This window comes from Anolis carolinensis, chromosome 5 (genome assembly GCF_035594765.1).
Source record: "Anolis carolinensis isolate JA03-04 chromosome 5, rAnoCar3.1.pri, whole genome shotgun sequence".
Classification (NCBI taxonomy): Eukaryota; Metazoa; Chordata; class Lepidosauria; order Squamata; family Dactyloidae; genus Anolis; species Anolis carolinensis.
In genome coordinates this window covers 177,174,884-177,198,438 of record NC_085845.1, presented here as the reverse complement: position 1 = coordinate 177,198,438, position 23,555 = coordinate 177,174,884, and the positions used below count along the sequence as shown (strand labels likewise).

General features: G+C 41.1%; 1 protein-coding gene across 1 annotated transcript in view; it reads right to left on the bottom strand.

The window, feature by feature from the left end:
* Positions 1-23,555, bottom strand: part of large1 (LARGE xylosyl- and glucuronyltransferase 1) — a 370,540-nt gene that overhangs the window by 155,410 nt on the left and 191,575 nt on the right. Inside the window, exon 5 of the mRNA XM_003220873.3 lies at positions 10,602-10,725. Within this exon, the coding sequence (XP_003220921.2) occupies positions 10,602-10,725 (124 nt within the window). The remainder of the gene's footprint in view (positions 1-10,601; positions 10,726-23,555) is intronic.

Sequence of the window (23,555 nt, the reverse complement as noted above, 5' to 3'; positions counted from 1 at the left end):
GCAGTGACATTATAGCTATGTTTTAAATATTTGAAAGGATATCATATCATATTGAAGATGAAGCACACTTGTTTTCTGCTGCTCTAAAGTCTGGAACACATAGCAGCACATACAAACTACAGGAAAGCAGATTCCATCTGAATATTAGGAATATTAGGAAGACCTTCCTGATGGTAAAGGGTGTTTGACAATGCTCAGAATATGGTGACATTTCCTTCTTTTAATCAGAGGTTTAAAAACAAGTTTTTTTAAAACAGAGATTGGGTGACCATCTGCCAGGAATGCTTAATTGTGGATTCCTGAATGGTAGGAGGTAGGAATGGATGGCCCACTTTGTCCCTTCCAACTCTATGATTCTCTGACCTAATTTGTTCATGTCACAATTTGTTACACTACTTTCTACTCAAATGTTATTTAAAAAATTGATTGTTGTGAACATGCTACTTTTAAACTGCTTTTAAAATGCAAACATTGCTCTAGATGCCCCCATCCCTTCAAAATGATTTCTGAAAAATGAAGTTTTGCGAACAAGAAGGAAAAAAACCAAATTGATATGAGTCATCTTGTACTTTTTAACATGTAAGAACAGTACTATTTGTTCCCTGAAAAGACTGTGTTTTAAACCTATAGTTATTTTAATTTTATTTCCAAGCTCAGTCTTGAAAGGAAAACCTATTTACACATCTCATAATCAAGGCTGTTGCCCTGGAACACATCTGAGACACCTTCCATGTACCCCATTAGTTCTTCATGCTGACTTACAGTTAGACAGCTTCTAATGCTACCAATCAAAAGGTCTTTGTCTCCCCCCCCCCCCAGTAGACTTTTTTTGAAATGAGATAGGTGGGAAAACACAAGGAAGTTATAAAGGGAAGTTGTGTGGCTCTCTCCCTTTTCCCAAATTCAATGAATTAAGCAGAATTACTTAAAATGAAATACTTGTCCAAAAGTGGTTTGATGTCTCTGGAGCAAAAATCAGAAAGGTGTGCAGTTAACCTGCAGTTAACTGAGGATACTCTAGATCTACCAAGGTTTCTCCTGGACAACTGAAAATACTCTTCAAATAAAGATTTCCACCGTTCATTTCTAGATCTATGAGATGGGCTATTGCATCAATAAAATTATTTTTTTAGGCCAGCATTATAGATTGTGGTGATTAACCTGTACTTTAATGAAGTGAGTCACCACTGTGATTATTCCACTGCTGCTAAATTGAAGGGAAATGTTTGGTTCAAAGAACTTGTAATTTATTTTGTTTAGGCAGAAACCATCTCATACATGAAGTCTGATTTCTAAAATAGACTAGTTGAGCCAACAAAAATTAACAACAATAAAATTAAATGCTTTATATTCAGAGTATGTTGAACCTTCATGCAATATGAAAAACTGATTTTCCTTATCATGTTACAGTTTGAAGTTAGTTTAGCTCTCCCTTTTGTATCAGAAAAAAGGATTTTTCTTTTTAAAATGCCCTAAATCTAAATCAAAATTACACTGAATTACTTAAGTGTTCTAATTACCATTGCAGTCATCCACACAATAGCCACATATTCAACATCAGTAGAGGAAAGCATGTTTGTAAACTTCCCAAAAATCCATCAAATATAGATTTTGTTCTTAAATATCTATTTTCTCAAGTTACAGATATTTACCTTATCATTTTGAGATTTTTCATGCCATGTGATATTTTTGCACTTGTGCTACTTTCAAAAAGTGTGTATGTATGTGTGTGTGTATGTATGTGTGTATATATATATATATATATATATATATGAAGAAAAAGAAGAGGTAAAGAACATATGGAGAAGCAAAGAGAACTCACAGAGCGCATCTCAAGTGGGCAGAATAAAATTGGAAAAATATAATTTCATTTTTTAGGATAAAAGTCAATCTACTTTTTAAAAACGTAAATCTTTTATATCGCCTTAGAAAACATTAGCAAAGGTCTTATGTTAATTTTAGGCCCTGTAAATCATAAACCTTGAATCATCCTGTTCCCCTCTTGGATGATTCACAGACTGCCATTATATTGATATTAGCCCAAGAACAGGTTCTTACTATTTATATGAATTGTTGTCAAGGAAACCAGGTGCTAAGGATAACTGTGGAACTTGTGTAGACTTAGGACCCTATCCCACGCACGCATGCCCCCCCCCCCATTTTAAAACATTTCTAATCCATTGAGGGTATGATTTATGACGGAGCTCTTCCCACTGACGCAAGGGAACTTCCTGTCAGCTCCATCAGGATTCGTTATGGAAACATTAGAAACAGTCGTAAAAAGGGGAGCAGGGAGGAAATGGGCAGATATCACCTTCTGGACTGAGGAACCAGGATATAATTGGAGAAAACACCCAAAAACACATGGCATAGGAGCTGTCAAATTTGCCCAGGTTGATTCGCTTCAGTGATGGGGAGTAAGGGGCGTTCCTATGGCTGGTCCCCAACCAAGCATTGACATTTCTCTCCCAAAATCCTGCTTCATTGGCCTGACATTTTTTAAATATAATGTAATCATTTGAAATATCAAAATTTCAAAATATCTTTGCTTCTTCTGTCTGTATTGCTAGCTTTTTAAATCTCAGATTTCTGCAACTGAGAGTGCTGAGTTCAGAAAAAAGCCAGTAATCTCCAAGTGTTTTCTCTTGAATTGTTTCTTTTCCCTGCTCTTTCCTGTCTCTTCCCCCATGTAAATGCAAGTCAGGAAGGCAGTAACTATTCATCTTTTGCTGAGTTTTTAAAACATCACAAATAGATTCTCCACACTTTTCTATGAGGAGTTGGGGGAGGGGGCGAAACTGAAAAACAGAAGGAAAGAGGGAGCAATGCCCCACCTCCCAGCTGTATATGGGTACAATTGTAATGGGTGAATTCCATTGGATTGTTGTGGAACACAGTACAAGAAACACTTCAAAGGAGACTTCTGATTTCTCCCCTTCCCTCCCTCCATCACTCTCTCTCATTCAGAGATCCGAATTCAAAGAAGTTTCTTTACTGCCAGCACAATAAATCAGGGTCTCCCTTCTCCTCCAGAGCAGCAGGATGGCAGGGAGGAAAAGGCCCCAGTATCCTGAGTTTCCCCCCAAGGGTTTCCTTTTTAAAAAATGGAGTGGGCAGTCATAGAATCATAGAGTTGGAAGAGGCCTTGTGGGCCATCCATTCCAACTCCTGCCTTGAAGCAGGAAAATCTCATTCAATACACCCCCCGACAGATGGCCATCCAGCTTCTGCTTAAAAGTCTCCAATGATGGAGCCTCCACCACACTCTGGGGATGAGAGTTCCACCGCTGAACAACTCTCACAGTGAGGAAGTTCTTCCTAATGTTCAGGTGGAATCTCCTTTCCTGTAGTTTGAAGCTGTTGTTCCGCCTCCTAGTCTCCAGGGTAGCACAACACAGGCTTGCTCCCTCCTCCCTATGACTTCCCCTCACATATTGATACATGTCCCTCATCATGTCTCCTCTCAGCCTTCTCTTCTAAACATGCCCAGCTATTTAAGCCGCTCCTCATAGGGCTGGTTCTCCAGACCCTTGATCATTTTAGTCACCTTCCTCTGGACACTTTCCAGCTTGTCAACATCTCCCTTCAATTGTGGCCCAGAATTAGACACAGTGTGATTCCAGGTGTGGTCTGGCCAAGGCAGAATAGAGGGATAGCATGATTTCCCTGGATCTAGACACTAGACTCCTGTTTACGCAGGCCAAAATCACATTGGCTTTTTTAGCTGCCGCATGACACTGTTGGCTCATGTTTAACTTGTTGTCTATGAGGACTCCAAGATATTTCTCTGCATTCACTGCTGTGATAAATCTGAAAATGGATTGTTTTGGGAGAAAAGGCAAGAAAGAACAACATGTGATAAGGAATGACAAATTGAACTGTGTGCTTTGTAACGCCTCAAGAAAGCAGCTGAGAAGTCAATGGGGTTTACAAGATCCTATTTTCATAATCCATATAAACACAAATGTTGGGAAAGAGATATTGTTTCATGTAGAGCCAAACAACTTGACCTTTCTGCATTTGCAATGGCCTGAACAAAAAGTACAGCCTAGAGTTAAAAATAAAGCTGAGAAAGTCTGCCAAGACTGGTTAAAAAGGATTTGAAAAATATCAATAGATTCTTCTAGAGTTCAGTGTTATTTTTTTCACAAATATGTTAATTTCTACTTTAATCAGTATGAATTCTCAATAATTTAGGAGAGGGACTAGAATTCTATCCCAATATCACTTCTTAATCAGGAATAGAAAATACCTGGTGCAGCAGTATTACACGACAAAATATCAAGTAAAGGTAGAATCTAGATGCTTGCTGTGACCTACTTTCAGAGCCCAGAGGAAAGGTGGGTAACTAATAATAATAATAATAATAATAATAATAATAATAATGATAATAGCGATTAAATCTGTTAAGCCAAGGTATGCATTAATTTTTGTGTGTGCAACCCCTTTAATCTTTGCTGTTGCAAGCAATCAAACCATACAGTCTTTCTCCATGTTGTCTATACTGAGAAAGTACAATAAGCAGCTTCAGAACAACCTGGGATCTTAAAACATAATTTACATGTGGTTGTACTGGTGGGTTTGTTCCAAAATCAGAACAACTTCGATGCATGGGTTGATGGCTGATTTATTGGTCTTAACTGCCTTCAAGTTGATTTCAATTTATGGCTACTTTATAAATGAGAGGCCTCCAAGTCACTCTATCCTCAATAGCCCTACTGAAGTATTGGAAATTTAAGGATGTTGCTTTCTTCACTGAGTCTATCCATCTGGGTCTATCTATCTGGAATGCAGTCTTCCTTTTTTCCTACTTTTCTACTTTACAAAGCATTAGAGTCTTTTCTAGTGAGTCATTTCTACTCATGGTATGGTCAAAGATGACAGTCTCAAATAGTTTATGCAAATTAATAAACTGAGACATGATAGTCTTTGTTGGTTACAGACAACTGAGCAAACTTTTAGATAGCTTTAGTAGACAGCTTAACATCACTCCTCTGTATATAAGAATGGTCTTATGAATTCATTGTTCTGCTTGAAGCTTCTCGTACTCATATTGGTTTTATGAGATCTGGACTCATAAATGAACTACTTAGTATATAGTGCTTTCCCATTTCTTGAAACCATAGTATTCCCATAAACCATGTTGGGCACACAAAAGGCTAAAATAAAGTAGCTGTGATCAACAACTAATATGGAGTGCTGAAAAATGTAAAAACTTGAGACTTTCTCTTGAATTAAAACATGTAACTGAAAACCTTCATATCTGGTAAAATGGATGAAGAACACAACTTAAAAGGCAAAAGAAGGAGGTGTGTCAGAACACAGGCGCCTTAAAGAGCCACACACACAATACTCAGTCTTAACAAAAGATTTATTGCAACTCAAAAACAGGCTCAAAGACACTTAACTGCAGTGTCTCTGACCAAAATTCAAAGTTTTAGCCCAAACTGGGCTCAAAAAGAAGAACAGAAAATATTCTGGATTAAATGGATGGATAATCTGGATTAAAATGCAGTCAATGGAATTGGCAGCAAACAGCGTTGTAACAGGCTTGCTGGAAGTTAGCGCTATGCACAGAAGTAAACAAAACCAGTCAAAGTTCAACAAACAGCAGAAAAGAAGGTCCGAACTAACGTCGTCTTCAAGTTGTTTACACAAGCCGAAGTCGAGTCAAACAGGAACAGGGGAAAGCCGCACTCACGATAGCCAATCCAAAGGTAGTTTTCCGAAGTGGGTAACCGGAGCTGAAGTCAAGTCAATCCAAAGCCAGGAAGGGAGAAAGCTGCATCCACGAAAAGCCAGTCCAAACGTCGTTACCGAAGGTCATCAAACAGAGCCAAAGTCGCCAGTCCAAAGGTCCAGGAAGAGAGAAAAGCACACTCACGATAGTCCAGTCCAAATCCAAGAATCATAGGAACCAGGAACGCCAAGCTGTAGAGCCAGGACCCAAAGCCCAACAGGAAAAACAGGCAGGGACAAACCTACGCCAAAACGACACTTTGCCTTCTGCAAAGGATCCCCATTTCAGACCCTACTTTTAACTTACACATCATTATCTGAAGATGAGCTGGCCTCCACCCCATTGTCATCTCCCACAGCTGTTCCTGCCATCACACGTGAATCCCAGTTATCATCCCTCCAGTTCCTCCATCTCCTATCAAGACTTAGGTTTCCCCATGATCCTGGTGTATCAGCTGTTTGCCAATCCTCCTGTTCTGAAACCCCACAAATGTATCACTAGAAGTTGGCTCTGCACACATATCCCTTATTTCTTGTACCCTAGTCCAGTCCGATGTGCCCTCCACATTTTCATCACTCTCAGACCCATCATCCCCAGAGGAAACCCAAAAACGACTCCTCCTCTGTGGGAGCAGTAAGTATATCCCGGAACTTCTTCCTCTCCCGTTCCTCATCTGATTCCTGCTCCCGAGTAACCCTCTTAGTTCCTCTATTTACATCCATCCCGTCTCCTTCTTCAATCATTGACTCCTCATCACTTGAAAACCCTTCAAAAGTGTCTTCCTCAGAAGGTGCCATAAGTATCTCCCGGATCCGTTTCCTTTGCTGTTCTTCATCTGGCACCTGCTCAAGATTACCCCTTTTCCTCCTACTAGTACTTCTACCATTTGTAATATTGCCAGCAGACTCAACAACAACAAGGTGTGTAAGATAATCTTAGAGGTCAGGCATGACAGACATTTGAAAGACAATGCTGTTGTTTGGTGAAAATTTATACCGAAGGACTGCTTATCAGCTTTCTTTGTTCAAGGTGATTCGACATGAAGATGTCCTTCAGCTAGTCAGAACTCACAATTTAATGGTATAATGTTCTTTCCTTGGGCCCTTTAACCAAAGTCACATTGCCAGATTCTGGAGATAGTTTTGTCACTCTCCTTCCAGAAATAAAATAGGAACAGAAATAAGCATAATTAATTGCAGTCTGGGCCCACTTCTACACAGCTAAATAAAATCCCACATTTTCTGCTTTGAACTAGAATATATGGCAGTGTGGACTCAGATAACCCAGTTCAAGGCAGATATTGTGGGATTTTCTGCCTTGATATTCTGGGTTATATGGCTGTGCGGAAAGCCCTAAGGGACAACATCAATATACATGGTAATATCCCAGCATGTTCATATGATGCTTTCATTATTAAAATAGTTACTTATTATACATGGATGAGTGTACCCTCTTAATGCATTTATATCAATGAGGTGATTTTCAAAACCTAATTTCCCAAATCACAAAACCTTCACTTTTACTAAAGTTCCAGTGCATTCATTGAGAAAGAGTGATAAATAATGCTGCTTTAAAACTCTGTGGTTTAATTGTTTACAACATATTTACATGTTTGAAGTGCATTTATATCTACAATGTCTCACTGTGTATATTCCTGAAAACATAATAATTGATGTGCTATACAAAGATGTTTGAGAGCATGGATGAGGGGCCCTGAAAATAAACAACTATTTTCATGATCCCTCATCATTGGCCAGAGTGTCAGCCACTGATCAAAATTGAAGTCCAAAACATCTGGAAGTCCACAATTTCTCCATTCAGGATTTAAAGGGCACCTTTTACAAACCTGGGACAAAAAAGCCAATAGTCTGGGGTAAGGAGATGCTATATTTTGCATCCAGTAAATGGTAATGAAGCATCTGTTATATCTGTGAAGTTGAACAGAAGCTATTGATGGATGAAATATCTAGTCTCCCATCCTGGAGAAGAGGTGGGGTATATATCCAATGATAGATTATAGATAGATAGACTGATTTCACTCTGGGAAGCCTTTATAGGCCAATGCAAGATTCTTAGAGTAAAGATAATGATGCAATCACAATAAGTAAAAAAAGCAGATAGTCTTTCTTGAACCATGAAAATGCTCACCTCTGGATGTGGTTGAAATGAAGAGAAAGGAACAGACTCTCAAGGGCTGCAATTTTAATTAAATGGACTTGGCGTCTATACTCCAAGTAATAAATAATAATGCATATACTTACAAATGAAATCTCTTTCCCCCTCAAATGCAGTTTTCAGCAGGAAGATGCATGTAGGTCAATATTTGCCTGCTGTTTAATATGCAAACGATATTGAAATTCCCTCTCACAAACACGTTTTCTCTCACTTTTTAAGGTGAAAGTATTTTCTGACAGGTAATCTTTCCCCTTTGCCACTTCTTCCAATTATATTCTGTTTTCACTTCCTTCAAACATGTGGAGCAGTTTGGAATTTCCTTAATTAGTACAGCAATTTGCTAAATTTTGTTTTTACCCTTTTACAAGATTTAATCAACTTCAGCATGGCACTGATTTGATATGCCATACAAATTACTGTCACAACTCTCAGGTGCCAAGTTTTAAAACTATTTTTAACAGTTTTTCTGGATGACATTCATTCTGTATTGCAATACATGGGTGAATTGCCATGATTCAATTTAATGCTACTGGCATATACATGTTTATTGGAAGTAAATTGTAAGTAAAGTGAATTTGTTATTCGGATTAATGGCAAAGATATATTTTTCTGGGAGATTTTCATTCACTTTTAATTAAAAAATTGAAAGTGCATGAAAGGAGATGCTGCAATGTATTAAAATAGAAAGGGGATGCAGCAACATATTGATACACGGAAAGCATCCAGCAGTATAAATAGGATAACTAGAAAAGTTTTCCTCAAGTAACTGGTATTTTTGTGACACTTTAAAGATGGGTCATCTCTTGTGCTCCCAAAGGCTTAATCTGCCATGGTAAGACTCAGATTCTAAATTTAAATCAAATTTTTAGAGAGCTGGGTAATTTCAAAATGCAGACATTCATTTGAGGTAATTTAAGTGAATTGCGGCAGATCCGAGGGCTCAGATTTTACTAGAAGCCACACAATTATGAATTTGAAAATTTCATCTTGTTAGCACAAATGCATGAAAGATGGAACTTGTTCAAACAAAGCTGTGAAAAAACAATATGGCACCAGTTCTTAATGTGTTGCTACTGGGAGTCCACAGAGGCTTGAAAAAATGCTTTGAGCTTTGATAGGAAAGAAAGACAGAAAGACAGATCGACACAGACAGATCGACAATTCCAAAGAGCAGTAGTCTTTTTCTGGTGATTTTTTAAAATAAGCTTTGATACAATATCTCAAACCAAAAGTTACAGGAAAAAACGGTTAGCAAAAATGTATTCAGTCTTACTACTTCTGCACATGGTAAGAACACAAGAGAATGATACTGTGTGGCTGAAAGAAAGCATGTGACATTTCTTGCTCTTGTACATCTTGCTAGTGCAAGTCTATGTTGATTCACTGAACTTTAATGTCGTCCATACTTTGCCACCACTTTTCTGGAATGTTTATTTTAATTTATGTAGCTGTATTGAGAGTGTTCTCGAAAAAGCTGATTGAAGGAAGACAAGCAACCACCACAATATGTGTTCTATATGATATATTGGCAACAAGACTACAAAACTGCCAAAATTGGGAAGAAATCTCAATACTAAACATAAAGAAAATGCTCCAAAGAACATTATTTCTTTTCAAAAAGAGAATGAACTCTGTGAAAGTAAGCCTGGAGAAAGAAGATTGCAACTAGTTCCAACAATAAAAATGCATTGATGCCCTTTTGATGTTTCTCAACTAATACCAAGACCTGGGGAACTGCACACAATATCTGAAGAATTTAATATTATATGCTACAAAGACCATGCTTTCTGTATTGATCATCAAGAAAGCTGTCAAAGACCTATCTTTGTCAAATGACACAGGAAAGGAGTGAATCGACAGTTTGTCAGCCAATATCAAGGATTAGTTATTAAGGAAAAATCACATTCCCTTAGTTTGCTCTGCAACTGAATGAAAGCAGTGACAAAACAAAGAAGGCAACCTTGTTGTGAAATGAGCATGAGAAAAATGCTTTCAAAGACTTACTGTTCATCTTTTCAGTGGTGCACAGTAAAGCCAAAGAAGTATTTACCATCTTAAATGAGTTGGTAACATCTCATGGCATGAATTGGTTGAAATGTTTTGCAAGAGCAATGTCTGAAAGCTTACTAGATTTGGAGCAAGGATATCATAACATCAGTGACTAAATATTATTGCTGCACACACAGAGAAGCTCTAGATCTGAAGAAGATACCAGGAAAATAAAAATATACTTTAAATCAATCAGTCAAAATGATCAAGTAAATCTTGCAGAGACAGAAGATGTGGCCACAAAAGAGAATGTAGTTTACTGAGCAAAACAGGGAGCTGAACCACTTGAAATTAAAAAAATAAATAAATAAATCTGAGGTTGATAACATTGGCCACACATTATAGAATATATATCTGGTGTTGATAAAATGGCTTAGGCAACATAATTTTAATTAGTTGTGGTTGTGTTTTTTAAAGTATACTGCCATTATTTTTATCTATCATAAATCATATCCTAATCCAGGGTATAGACTACGGTATTTGGGTATATTTTTGACACTGATAAATGGGTGAATTAGTCAAGCAGCGGTTTTGGGGACCATTTTTGCCGCAGAAGCACCTGGCTTTGCAATTACACAACTGCAGTGAGAGAACTGAAAATGAAGTACTCTTTGTATCACTATTTGTTTTATCTTACCTTTAGTTCATCAGCATCATAGAAGTCTATGCGCACTGCAGGAACCATCCAGGTCTGGAAGAGAGTTGCCAGGATCTGTTTTGCAATGGCATCTGCAATGAGGTGGAAATGAAGAGGATTCCGTCTGGTGGAAAGAAAAGGAAGGGAGAGTGAATACTTTCAGCTCCATTTATAAAACGAATCATTCTGCTTTACAAGTGATCCCATTTTATAATAGACGACTGCAGCCAAGGGCAGCTTTTGAAAAATCCATTATAGTTCGATGATGGTCTAAAAGTTTCTCTTAGCTTACAATTTGTTCTCTCAAAGGCTAACAATTCACTCCTACTTTGAGCATTGTAAACACAAGTCTGATTTGCTCTCATGTTTTGGAATCACTTGAATAGACTTCGTGTCACAATAAGGCTTATGAATGGAAGAAAGGGAAGAGTGGAAGTCACCAGATTTTTAAAAATGTGAACCACTACTGTTCTGTTTGCACATTTACTCTGGAAACCCATTGGTGTGCTAGGTGAATGGGAACACCTTTTCTAGGACTGCACAGGAAAGGGAAAGCAAACAGAGGCTGCCAGTCCAGAGAAGCCTATTTCTCTCAACAACTCATTTCTTCATGGTTGCTGCATTCATGGACTTTTCCCACTTTTCCCAAGTGCTACAGGAGGGATCCTGATAGGGAATAATGTGTACAGGTGTTTCTTCTCTGTGACTGGATTTCATGGAATTCCAATTACATACATTGAAAGTGCACCTGCAGACTTGAAATAACTAATATTGTTTGTTCATATCTCCATGAGAGCTACAGTAGTCACCCAAGTAATGACTGCTTCTTACAGTTTTTGCTAGAGCAATGAAAGATACAGCTATACAAAAAGAACCCCCACACCTCTCTAACAATATACGAATATGTTTTTTTCTGGGTGCAATAGTGTGTAGTTCATACAGGCAGAATTCACAGATGAAATAAAATATTTTTTCAGATCTAATACAATGGTGAACAATGTGAAAGCCTTTTGGAAATACATTAGCCTCCATACACAAAACTTGAAAGAGGGGACTATAACAGAGCAAGGAGTAAAGAGGGTCCTATCTAGAGAAACTAAACTTTCTGTTCCTACACTGAGGGAAGCCTGTGTGAGGCTGGAAAAATGCAGTTAACAAACAGCTGGGTAATTGGGAAGAAGGTGAGATGAGAGGGTGGGACTGGGGAAGGAGGACAGAAAAGGAGAACACTGAGAGCCAAGAGGATGATGCGGAAAGATGGGAGGATTTAGAGCAGTGGTTCTCAACCTATGGGTTCCCAGATGTCTTGGCCTTCAACTCCCAGAAATCCTAACAGCTAGTCAACTGGCTGGGATTTCTGGGGGTTGTAGGCCAAAACACATGGGGACCCACAGGTTGAGAACCACTGGCTTAGAGAAAGCAGACTTTTTTTTACTAATTTGACAAAGCTGCTGAAGAAGAAGTAGCTGTTTGTTTTCTTTATCAGAGAGAGGGTAAGGGAGGGAGGGAAAGAAAAAATAGGATGATTAGGAAGACAAATGTTAAAGAAAAAGAGAGTACTACTGTTATAATTATGAATATAAAATCCAATTAAAACATTTAAAAAATCAGACTTTTATTTGGAGAAGGAAATACCATGCAAGGAGAGGCTTATTAGGTTCCTCTTCCCAAGGAAGAAGTTCAGTCTGCGGCAGGGACACACCGTTGTTTGAAACATAGATAAAAATAATAATTCAACATTTCAAATTGAAGGTTTGATAACACTTAATATTTCAGGAGCATGCAAGTAACTTCTTTTTGTGGCTAAGAAGAGGAATCGTATGTATATGTAATTAGCTATAATTCTACAACCGCCTCCATTCGTGATGAGGGAAAAAATGATAAAAGCCACTAAAATTGCAGATGGCCCATTTACCCTTTATTTACTTAATTTATATGCTGCCTTTCTTTCAACATGGGACACAAGGTGGCTTATCACAATGGCAAAACAAAATAGAAACTTGATGGTAAAGAAGTTAAAATATAATTGAACAAGCTATCATAGTAAAACACTACCAATTTTAAAAAGTGTAAAAGCCTAATAATAAAATGAACATATAGCACCCTTCCTTGTGTCCTACCAAATCACCACATCTTTGTTTAAATAAAAGTGGCTTTACCTGCCCGTAAAAAACCAATCAGAGGGGTGTGTCAGCCTAGTCCCTCATAGAAGGAAATTCTACAGCTTGGGAATAGCCACTGAGAAGATATTTTCCCATATCCCCTCCATGGGCTTCTTATGTGGGTATAACTAACAAACGAAACCTTGATCTTCGGACTCAGCAGGATATAAACCTTATAATAAATAACACTTTGAATTGAATCTAGAAATGAACTGAAAGCCAGTGAAGTTGTTTCAACAAGGGAGTCTCAGTCAGCACTTTGCCTGCAGCAATTTGGACTCAATGAACTTTCTGAAAAGTTTTGAAAGGCAGCCTCACATAGAGTGTGTTACAGCAGTTCAACAGGGCTTGTGACATTTCCAAGAATGGGCGCAGCTGGAGCTATACAAATGAAACTCTGACCACTGCGTCAACTTGGCCATCCAGACTCAGGGTTGATCCCAGGAGTACACTCAAACATTAATGGGCTAAATCTTCATTCCCTGAGGATCTCCCCATGGGGACTCAAGCCGCCTTCCAACATAGTAACAAGCAAACATTCAATGCCTATATAAACAATGCAGAGCTAGATATAGATCTATAATTACATATACTAATTTCACATATGCATTTCCCCTGAAACGTTTGCAAATCCTCTCTCTCTATATGTACATTTCCCTCCTGCAATATTTGCAAACCCTATATATCTGTTTATATCTATCTAGACATCTCTTTGTCTATATGTGTATGTGTGCATTTCTCCTGCAATATTTGCAAGTCCTATATATCTATAACCATATCTATCTAGACATGTATGTGTGTGTGTGTGTGTGTATATATATATATACAGTAGAGTCTCACTCATCCAACATTCGCTTATCCAACGTTCTGGATTATCCAACGCATTTTTGTAGTCAATGTTTTCAATACATCGTGATATTTTGGTGCTAAATTCGTAAATACAGTAATTACAAGATAGCATTACTGCGTATTGAACTACTTTTTCTGTCAATTTTGTTGTATAACATGATGTTTTGGTACCTAATTTGTAAAATCATAACCTAATTTGATGTTTAATAGACTCTTCCTTGATCCCTCCTTGTTATCCAACATATTCGCTTATCCAACGTTCTGCCGGCCCGTTTATGTTGGATAAGTGAGACTCTACTGTGTGTGTGTGTGTATGTGTGTGTGTGTGTATATATATATATATATATATATATAATGTGTGCATTCCCCCCTGTAATATTTGCAAGCCCTATATATCTATATTCATATGTATCTATCCAGACATCTCTCTCTCTACAGATAATCAGATCTATAAAGTAATTGCAGAGACTTGCAAATGTGAGGGCATATATACAAATAATGTATACATATGGATACAGATACATTGAAATCTCTCTCTGTATATATGTGTGTGTGTGTGTGTGTGTGTGTGTGTGTGTGTGTGTGTGTAGCATTTGCAAAGACCTGCAAACATATGAGGGGAATATTCATATATAAAATTAATGTATTTCTAGGGGGGAAATCTATATATTATTTACAAGCTTTGGGGCATGCATTTGCCCAAGGAACAAATACAAACAACCCCCCCTCCCAAAAAAAACTTGGGCCTCTATTCTGCTCCCGTTTCCTACCTCTTTTATTTCTCCCTTTTTCAAACTCTAAAAGTAGCCAGAAAAGGCTTTTTAAGCCTCGCCTTATCTTTGAGTACATGATTAAAATATTCCAAAGTTCTGCCTATTATGGGTGGGCACAAAACATTATATTGAAACAGCTGCTTTCAGTGTTGATCTGAACCTTTTCTGATCATGTATGTCGATGTAACGTCTCCTGCCAGAGTTCTTCCTCATAAGACAAAGAAAACTTACAGCTGTACTATAGGGTACAGGATTATAGGTGAGTTTATTCTCTTTAACTGGAGGTCCTTCTCATGATCCCCCAGATCTGTATGCCTTGGATTTATGATCCTTGGACTGCTTACTGCCTTCTCTTCTTAGATATTGTTCTGATTTAAAGCTTCTTGATTTTGATCTGTTGATAGTTACAGATTTGTGCCTCAGCTTCTAAACTCTTGTAAGAATGGGACAGGGAAAGCACATGCAGACCTGCACATGCAATTTGTCCCTATATGTAATGGAGCAAGAGTTCAGCAGTTGTTGCTGCAGCTTATTCTTCTTTTCTGACAATGAGTGATCCTAATAAATACCATATCCAGTCTGAATGGTTCCACTAAGTTTATGTGCTGGATGAAATACTCTAAATTCTCGTCACTGATATGAAAAGTAGAAGAAAAATAAGATTGAAACAAAAAAAAAATGACAGTTTGGGTCTCCTGCAACCAATCAACCACCAAATATTCTTTCTAAGGAAAATTCACATTACTTTTAGTCTCACTGTATCCAAGTGAAAAGACCTTACCACTCAGAGAAGACAGGTTAGGCTAGGAACAAATACATAAATAAAGGAAAGACCATTTCAACTGACCGGTAAAGTGTGAATTGAACATAGTGCCATTAAAGGAAAATCAGGCATTTCTCCAACAGTGTTGAAAAGTGTATGTCATTAAGTTGAAAATGTTACATACTCTCACAGGAGAGATTAGAAAAAAAACATTTCACTTGGAGACAAAAAGGTCAAGAGAAACAAAGTACAAAATCAGTGAATTGGAAAACCCAGGTATTAGAGAGCATGGCCTTCAGTTCCTTCCTTCAGAGACAGCTGCAGATTATGCGTAGACTCTTGAGACTCTGCTTACACAACAAATGCAGTCAAAAATAGAAAGGGAAAAAGACCCCTGATCCTTTACTGTTATCAGTTAGCAAAGCTGTATCGATTTAGTCCAAATGAGGAGTTGATATTATGAAGTTATAAAAGTAGAGTACAAGACAACATGTGGGATTATTGTTTCCAAAAAAAACACCCCTAGATGGTATTATTATTGCTGGCAGTAGTCAGCCATTGGCAGAAACCCCAAGTGTGATCTTGTCTCTTGACTCATTTGAATAATTAAGTACTGCTGTCTACTAAGCTAAATCAATTAAATTCTGTAAATAAGGATCAGGATAAAAACAAAAAAAGAAACAGTTAAAACTTCTGAGCTGATATTAACTTTGAAAGGTTTCTGTAGTGGAGTGTATGGCTACAAAAACAGCAACATGTGTTTGATCCATTTTCCTGCTCTTCTCCCTTGTACTTGAACTTGTTTTGAATACTTTAGTAAACCTCTGCCAGAAACTCACTAGTTATTAAAGTGTCTTAGAAAAATAATATTCCTTCTGAAAAACTGTTGTTGTGTGCATTGGATGGTTGGACTGGATGGCCCATGAGGTCTCTTCCAACTCTACTATTCTATGATTCTATTCAAATCATTTCTCATTTATGGTGAACTTCTCATAAGGTTTTCTTGGGAAGATTTGTTCAGAGAGGGTTTGCCTTTGCCTTCCTCTGAGGATGAAAGAGTATGACTTCTCCAAGGTCACTGGGTGGATTTTCATGGCTGATCAGGGATTTGAACCCTGAGTTCCAGGGTCACATTGTAATGTTCTACATCATGCTGACTTCCCACAAACAATTGTTTGTTTATGAGCAATGTATGATTATTGGACTAGTTAATGAAGAGTAAGGCTTAAATTCTATACTCTCCTATTGAGGTTAATAAGATTTACTTTTGAGCTGAGTTGATATGCATAAGATTGCACTGTAAATGTTCTTTCGTTCCTCAATTCCACTCATCAAATATACACATTCCTAAGCATGTATGTCTGTGTGTAGGTGATTTAAAAAGCAAACTAACAGCATTTATCCCAAGTTTGCCTTGGATCCCATAAGGATGCAGGCAATCACTAAAAATATTTATTGAAGTTATTAACAAAGCGTTTTAGCTTCTGCTATCTTCAGATGAAAGTGAGCTCCATACAAGGTTTCCAGCATTCTTTAGTTGAGGCCACATGGTATTAAGATCCTAAGTCTATAATGCACACAAAGAGGTATGTTCGGGGTTTTAAGTATTCACACAATGATGTATGTGTGTGCATTTGTATGTGCATGTGTATACATGTGGTGTTTATATGAATCTATATCTATTTTTAAAACACTAATTGTTGTGTTCAAAGTGCAGCTCCAAGGACTGAAACTATCGAAGAACAGCATAGATAGTATTGTGCTAAGATGGTCCAGTGGTCGGACTCAATATAAGGCAAGTTCTTGTTTCCTTAGTTAATGATACACAAAACTTCCCTTCTATTCTCCATCTTATAAATCTGATCCCTTTGATGACAATGATGACAAAGAACAACACATGCACCACTACTAGCCTGCATTACTTTGCTGTCCCAAAGTGTTTTTATAATAGTGGGGATTTTTGTATAGATCGGGGCGAGCAAAATTCAGTCCATGTGGGGCATACCCCCCTCCTCCATGGGGCCAAAACGTGCTCCTGAATGCCCCAAAATCAGCTGTATGCGAATGGAAGGAATTTCCACTATTTTTGAGGCTTCTTGGACCCCAGAGGATCACCTTTTTGCAAAATGTTACAACTCCTCCCCTCCCTCAAATATTCTCAAAGGGGTATGAGGACATTTCCACCACATGGGTGTGTGTGTGTGTGTGTGGGGGGGGTGACCAATTTAAGTCTAGTTAATTTAAAGGCTTTTTATGAATATATAAACATGGTGAGGGCATTTGAGAGCATTTCTCTGTGTGTAGTTCTTTTAGTCTTCCACAGTCGCTTGCCCATCATACAGTTTTTTGTACCAATTATATGCAAAGTTATCATCTTAAAGCTGCTGCTGGTGGTGTCACGACCCAGGCTGCAGAGCACCAATAACCATACACAGAGGCCAGAATCTATCTAATATCTTTATTGTAGGATTATATAAAGTTAATAAAAACTAGTGTAGAAAATAGTCCAGAATTAGACCTTTCAGGAAAGGTCAGAATTAGTCCAAAAAAGCAATGTCCAATAAGAAATATTAAGGTCCAAAGTTGTAATCCAATAACCGAAACACTCACTTTGCCAAGCAAAGTGAGGGGAGATGACAAGGTCCTTTAGTCCATGAAACTTGAGCGAGGCTAGGAAATAACTTGATACTTGAAACAAGGCTTGAACGTGGAACAAGGTAACTAAGAACAAGAACAAGGTCCGTGGAATAACTTGATAAATCCGTGGAACAAGGCAAGGATTAATCCTGGGAAACAAGGCAAAGTCCGTAGATAAACAAAGGCTGGGAAGCAAGGCGAAGGCTGGATAGCAAGGCAAGGCTTGAGCAGGAGCGAGGCTTGAACCGGAGCGCGCTGTCCAGACACAACTCGCTCCGTAGGCTGACGAATTGACTCCGCGAAGTTACTACGCGGGTAAAACACCTAAATAGAGTCTAGCTTCCCGCCGAAGCAGTTCTCTGGGAATCAGAACCGAAAGCTAACTCTGAGACCAGATGTGAGACTCCCCAAAGATTCTCACGAGAAGCAGTCTTAATTGGCCACATTCTTAGCTGCAATCCTCGCACTCCTGCGCGAAGCTGAATCCAAACTTCTCTGTTGTTTACAAAACTCCCGGCGCAAGAATACGGGAGAAGTAGGCTCTGGGCTTGTTTGACATACTTCTGGGAGACAACTTTCTTGCAGGTGCAAGGTTCCCAGATCTGCCTGGGAAAGATCTGGCTGAGAGGAATCCAGTTCAGACTGGGAAGGTAAAAAACCCAAGTTTTCATCTTCATCAGGAATTACAATGTCCTGAGCAGGACTACAAGGCCCATGGGTCATCACACTATCCCCCTCCTCAAGGCCCCTCCCAAACTGGGGCCCTCTCCCCGAGGCGCGAGGTCGCGGTTTGGTGGGATAGGTCTGATGAAAGCGACGGGTTAGATCAGGGGCATGGACTGTGGAGGCGTCTTCCCAAGAGCGTTCCTCAGGGCCAAAACCCACCCAGTCAATGAGATATTGTAGGCGGCGGCGGTGAAAGCGAGAATCCAAAATGTCCTCAACCTCGAACTCCTCCTCCCCATTCATCAAAACAGGAGGGGGGGCCGGTTGGTCTGTATCAGGTCGCACACCATCCGCCGGAAGGAGCAGGGAACGGTGAAACACTGGGTGAATGCGCATTGAACGCGGAAGTTGGAGTTTGAAAGTCACGGGGTTTAATTGCGCCACCACTGGATAGGGACCAATGAAACGGGCATCTAACTTCCGGCAAGGGCGGTGGGAGGGCAGAAAGCGAGTGGACAGGAAAACCCGATCTCCTACCTTGATTTCAGGGCCCGGCTGGCGATGTTTGTCAGCGTGGCGTTTATAGTCCTCCTTGGCTTGGTCCAGTTGCTGGAGCAAAAGTTGTTGCACCGCTGTGAGTTCCTGCAGCCAATCCTCTGCTGCGGGAACCTCTGAAGTTTCAATGACAGGGGGAAAGAAACGTGGATGGAAGCCGTAGTTTGCAAAGAACGGCGTTTCTTTTGTAGAAGCTTGAACTCCATTGTTGTAGGCAAACTCAGACAGTGGTAACAGAGAAGCCCAATTGTCCTGTTGATAGTTTATATAACAGCGAAGATACTGCTCCAAAGTGGCATTGGTGCGCTCCGTTTGCCCATCTGTTTGGGGATGATGAGCTGAAGATAAGCGAGAGTCTATGCCCAATAGTTTTTGTAGTGCCTTCCAAAAACGAGAGGTGAATTGAGATCCACGGTCTGTGACTAAACTCTTGGGCAATCCATGTAGTCTGAAGACATGTTGAAGAAATAGATCCGCAGTTTCCTTGGCCGTGGGGAGGCCTTCGCAGGGAATGAAATGGGCTAACTTGGTGAATAGGTCCACCACCACTAAGATCGTGGTGAATCCACAGGAAGGTGGTAGGTCAGTGATGAAATCCGCGGAAATTATTTCCCATGGGCGAGATGGGGTAGGAAGGGGGTGTAAAAGCCCTGAGGGCTTCTCCCTTCGTATCTTGGAGCGCTGGCATACTGGGCAGGTGTTGACATATTTTTCCACATCCTTGCGGATCTTGGGCCACCAAAAATCCCTTAGGATCAAATGCATAGTTTTAAATAGTCCGAAGTGTCCTGCTGGTTTGCAGTCATGACACAGACGAAGCGCTTTTTCTCTGCCCGGTCCGGGTGGGATATAGACATGATTTCTATAGCAGAGCAGCCCATCTTTAAGCGAAAAGGGGAAATGCAGACCTTGGCGAAGTTGGTCCTGCGCCCAGGCATCTGCTTGCTGACTAGCCCTGATTTCTTGAGCACAGATGGGTCCTGGAGTAGGGGAAGTTGAACCAATGGGAATGGATTTGGTGTTCCCCACCGTGAGCGTGGCAAAGTTCTCAGGTTGTAGCAGTTGGGATTCAAAGGTCTCCTTGCGTCCTGCAGCGTATTCCGGTTTACGTGACAGGGCGTCTGCTTGCTTGGTTTGGGCTGGGGTCACATAATGGATCTGGAAGTTGAAACGTTCAAAGAATAAAGCCCAACGTTGCTGCCTCTGATTTAGTTTGCGGGCAGTTCTTAGATGTTCTAGATTACGATGATCAGTGTGGACTTCAATGGGAAATTTGGCCCCTTCTAGCCAATGTCTCCAAGTTTCAAAGGCTGCCTTTATGGCCAGTAGTTCTTTTTCCCAAATGGTGTAATTCCTCTCTGGTGTGGTTAGTTGACGAGAATAAAAGGCACAGGGGTGGAGGTGATCTCCCACCGGTTGTAAGAGTACAGCCCCAATTGCCACATCAGAGGCGTCCGCTTGCACCACAAAAGGGGTTCCAGGATTTGGGTGCTGTAGAATTGGCTGGGAGGTGAATAGTTTCTTTAGTTGCTGGAACCCTTTCTCTGCTTGATCAGTCCAGCGGAAAGGCTGCTTTCCACGGATGCAGCTAGTGATGGGGTCGGACCAGCGGGCAAAATCTGGAATGAACTTGCGGTAGTAGTTCGCGAACCCCAAGAAACGCTGCACCTCTTTCTTGTTAGTTGGCGCCCGCCATTCCAATACTGCTGAAACTTTGGCTGGGTCCATGGAAAGCCCTAGAGGCGAGATGCGGTAACCAAGGAAATCTACCTCTTGTAGATCAAAAGCGCATTTTTCCAGCTTGGCATAAAGTCCATGATCCCGCAATCGTTGTAACACCATTTTGACGTGGTTCTCATGTTCTGATTGTGATCTGGAAAACACCAAAAAATCGTCCAGGTAGATTATCAAGAACCTGTCTAGATAGTCCTGAAAAATGTCATTGACAAAATGCTGGAACGTTGCGGGGGCTCCGCATAAACCGAAATTCATAACTCGGGACTCAAATAATCCGAATTTGGTCTGGAAGGCGGTCTTCCACTCGTCCCCTTCCCTGATGCGAACTAAGTTGTAAGCCCCCCGAAGATCCAGCTTGGTGTAAACCTTGGCTCCTCGAAGCCGATCCAGTAGATCCGAGATTAAAGGCAGGGGATAGCTGTTCCGCTTGGTGATATTGTTCAATGCTCTGTAGTCCACCACCAAGCGTAGTTCCCCTGACTTCTTCTTCACAAACATCACTGGGGAGGCGGCTGGGGATTGAGAGGGTCTGATGAACCCCTTGCGAAGGTTTGTCTCTAGGAATTCCCTGAGAGCTTCTTGCTCTGGCTCAGTCAGGGAGTAGAGATGCCCTCGCGGGATCGGGGCCCCCTCCACCAAGTCAATGGCACAGTCATAAGGTCTATGTGGGGGTAATTTTTCGGCTTCTTTCTCATTGAATACATCCCAATACTCGGAGTACTTCTTTGGCAAGGTGATGATGGGCTCGGTGTCTGTGGCATGGCATACCTTGGCTACGAGGCAATGGTTTTGGCAGTACGGTGAAGCAAACTGCAGTTCTCTGTTGGACCAGGAGATGTTAGGGTCGTGGAGAGTCAGCCATGGAATTCCCAAAATCACAGGGAAATGGGGAACCTCGGTAACAAAGAAGGAAATCTCTTCCATATGTTCCCTTATCCACATCCTGGTGGGTTCCGACCACTGACTTACGGGGCCCGTCTTGAGGGGACGGCCGTCTATGGCTTGCACCACACGGGCATTCTTGAAATCATGATATTGTAATCCCAGAGAGTCGGCATACTCTCTATCGATGAAATTGTTGGTAGCTCCAGAGTCTATCATGGCGTGGATCATGACGGGTCCCCTTTTTGCTGACCATAATGTGACCACGAGAAGGAACAGGACCCCGGTTGGCGGCTCTTGGATGGATTTTTTGACCGGGTTGGCGAGCCCCTCTACACCCGGTCGTTGGCTTCCCCCGCCGGCTGTGTGCCAGTCGGCTCAGACGCCTTCGTCTCCGTGGAGGACGCCGCCGCAAGACGGGCGGCAGGCTTCCCTTTGGCTGGGCACTCTCTGGCGAAGTGGCCCCCGTTCCCGCAGTACCAGCAGAGGTTTAAGCGTTGACGACGGGCCTTCTCGGCGGCATCTAGTCTGGGACGCACATTGCCCAACTGCATCGGCACCTCCTCGCCTCCTCTGGGGTATGGGGTTGGCGGTGGGGGTCTCCACACCGGACGTGGCTGAACGCTGGCGGGAGCGGGGGGTTTTGCCCCGGCTCTACTGCCCTGGCCTCGAACCCACTGTTTCCTGTTGGCAATCATGACTTCAGCCCGTAAACATTGATCAATGAGTGCCTCGAGGGTCTGGGGAGGATCCACCTTGGAGATTTCTTCCAGCATTTCAATGTTGAGACCCTCCCGGAATTGTCCCCTGAGGGCTACATCGTTCCAGCCGGTGTTGTGGGCCAGCACTCGGAACTCGGCTATATACTGAGACATAGGTCTGTCTCCTTGGAAAAGGCGACGGAGTTTGTGACCGGCTGCCTCCAAATTGTCCTCGATTCCCCAAGTCTCCTTGAGGTGGTCCAAGAAGTGTTGCGCTGATCTTAGGTGTGGAGAGGCTTGGTCGAACAGTGCCGTCGCCCAGCTGGCCGCTGGCCCGTCTAGAAGACTGTAAACCCATGCCACTTTGATGTCTTCTTGGGGAAACTCGGCAGCACGGGCCTCCAGATAAGCTTGACATTGGCGACGGAAGACATGAACCTTAGAAGCTTCTCCAGTAAACTTGGTTGGCAACGCCATGGCCGGAAGACGAACTCCGCGTTCCTTCAAACCCCTTATTTCTCCATCCTGTGCATTGAGCTTATCACGGATTCGGTCCACCTCTTCCTTGTCGATGGTGTAGGTAATCGGCTGGCCGCTCGGCCCAGGTACGACTCCGGTAGACATTCTGGCCGAGGTTAATTGGTGCTTAGGGTGGCGGAGTCAAACTGTCACGACCCAGGCTGCAGAGCACCAATAACCATACACAGAGGCCAGAATCTATCTAATATCTTTATTGTAGGATTATATAAAGTTAATAAAAACTAGTGTAGAAAATAGTCCAGAATTAGACCTTTCAGGAAAGGTCAGAATTAGTCCAAAAAAGCAATGTCCAATAAGAAATATTAAGGTCCAAAGTTGTAATCCAATAACCGAAACACTCACTTTGCCAAGCAAAGTGAGGGGAGATGACAAGGTCCTTTAGTCCATGAAACTTGAGCGAGGCTAGGAAATAACTTGATACTTGAAACAAGGCTTGAACGTGGAACAAGGTAACTAAGAACAAGAACAAGGTCCGTGGAATAACTTGATAAATCCGTGGAACAAGGCAAGGATTAATCCTGGGAAACAAGGCAAAGTCCGTAGATAAACAAAGGCTGGGAAGCAAGGCGAAGGCTGGATAGCAAGGCAAGGCTTGAGCAGGAGCGAGGCTTGAACCGGAGCGCGCTGTCCAGACACAACTCGCTCCGTAGGCTGACGAATTGACTCCGCGAAGTTACTACGCGGGTAAA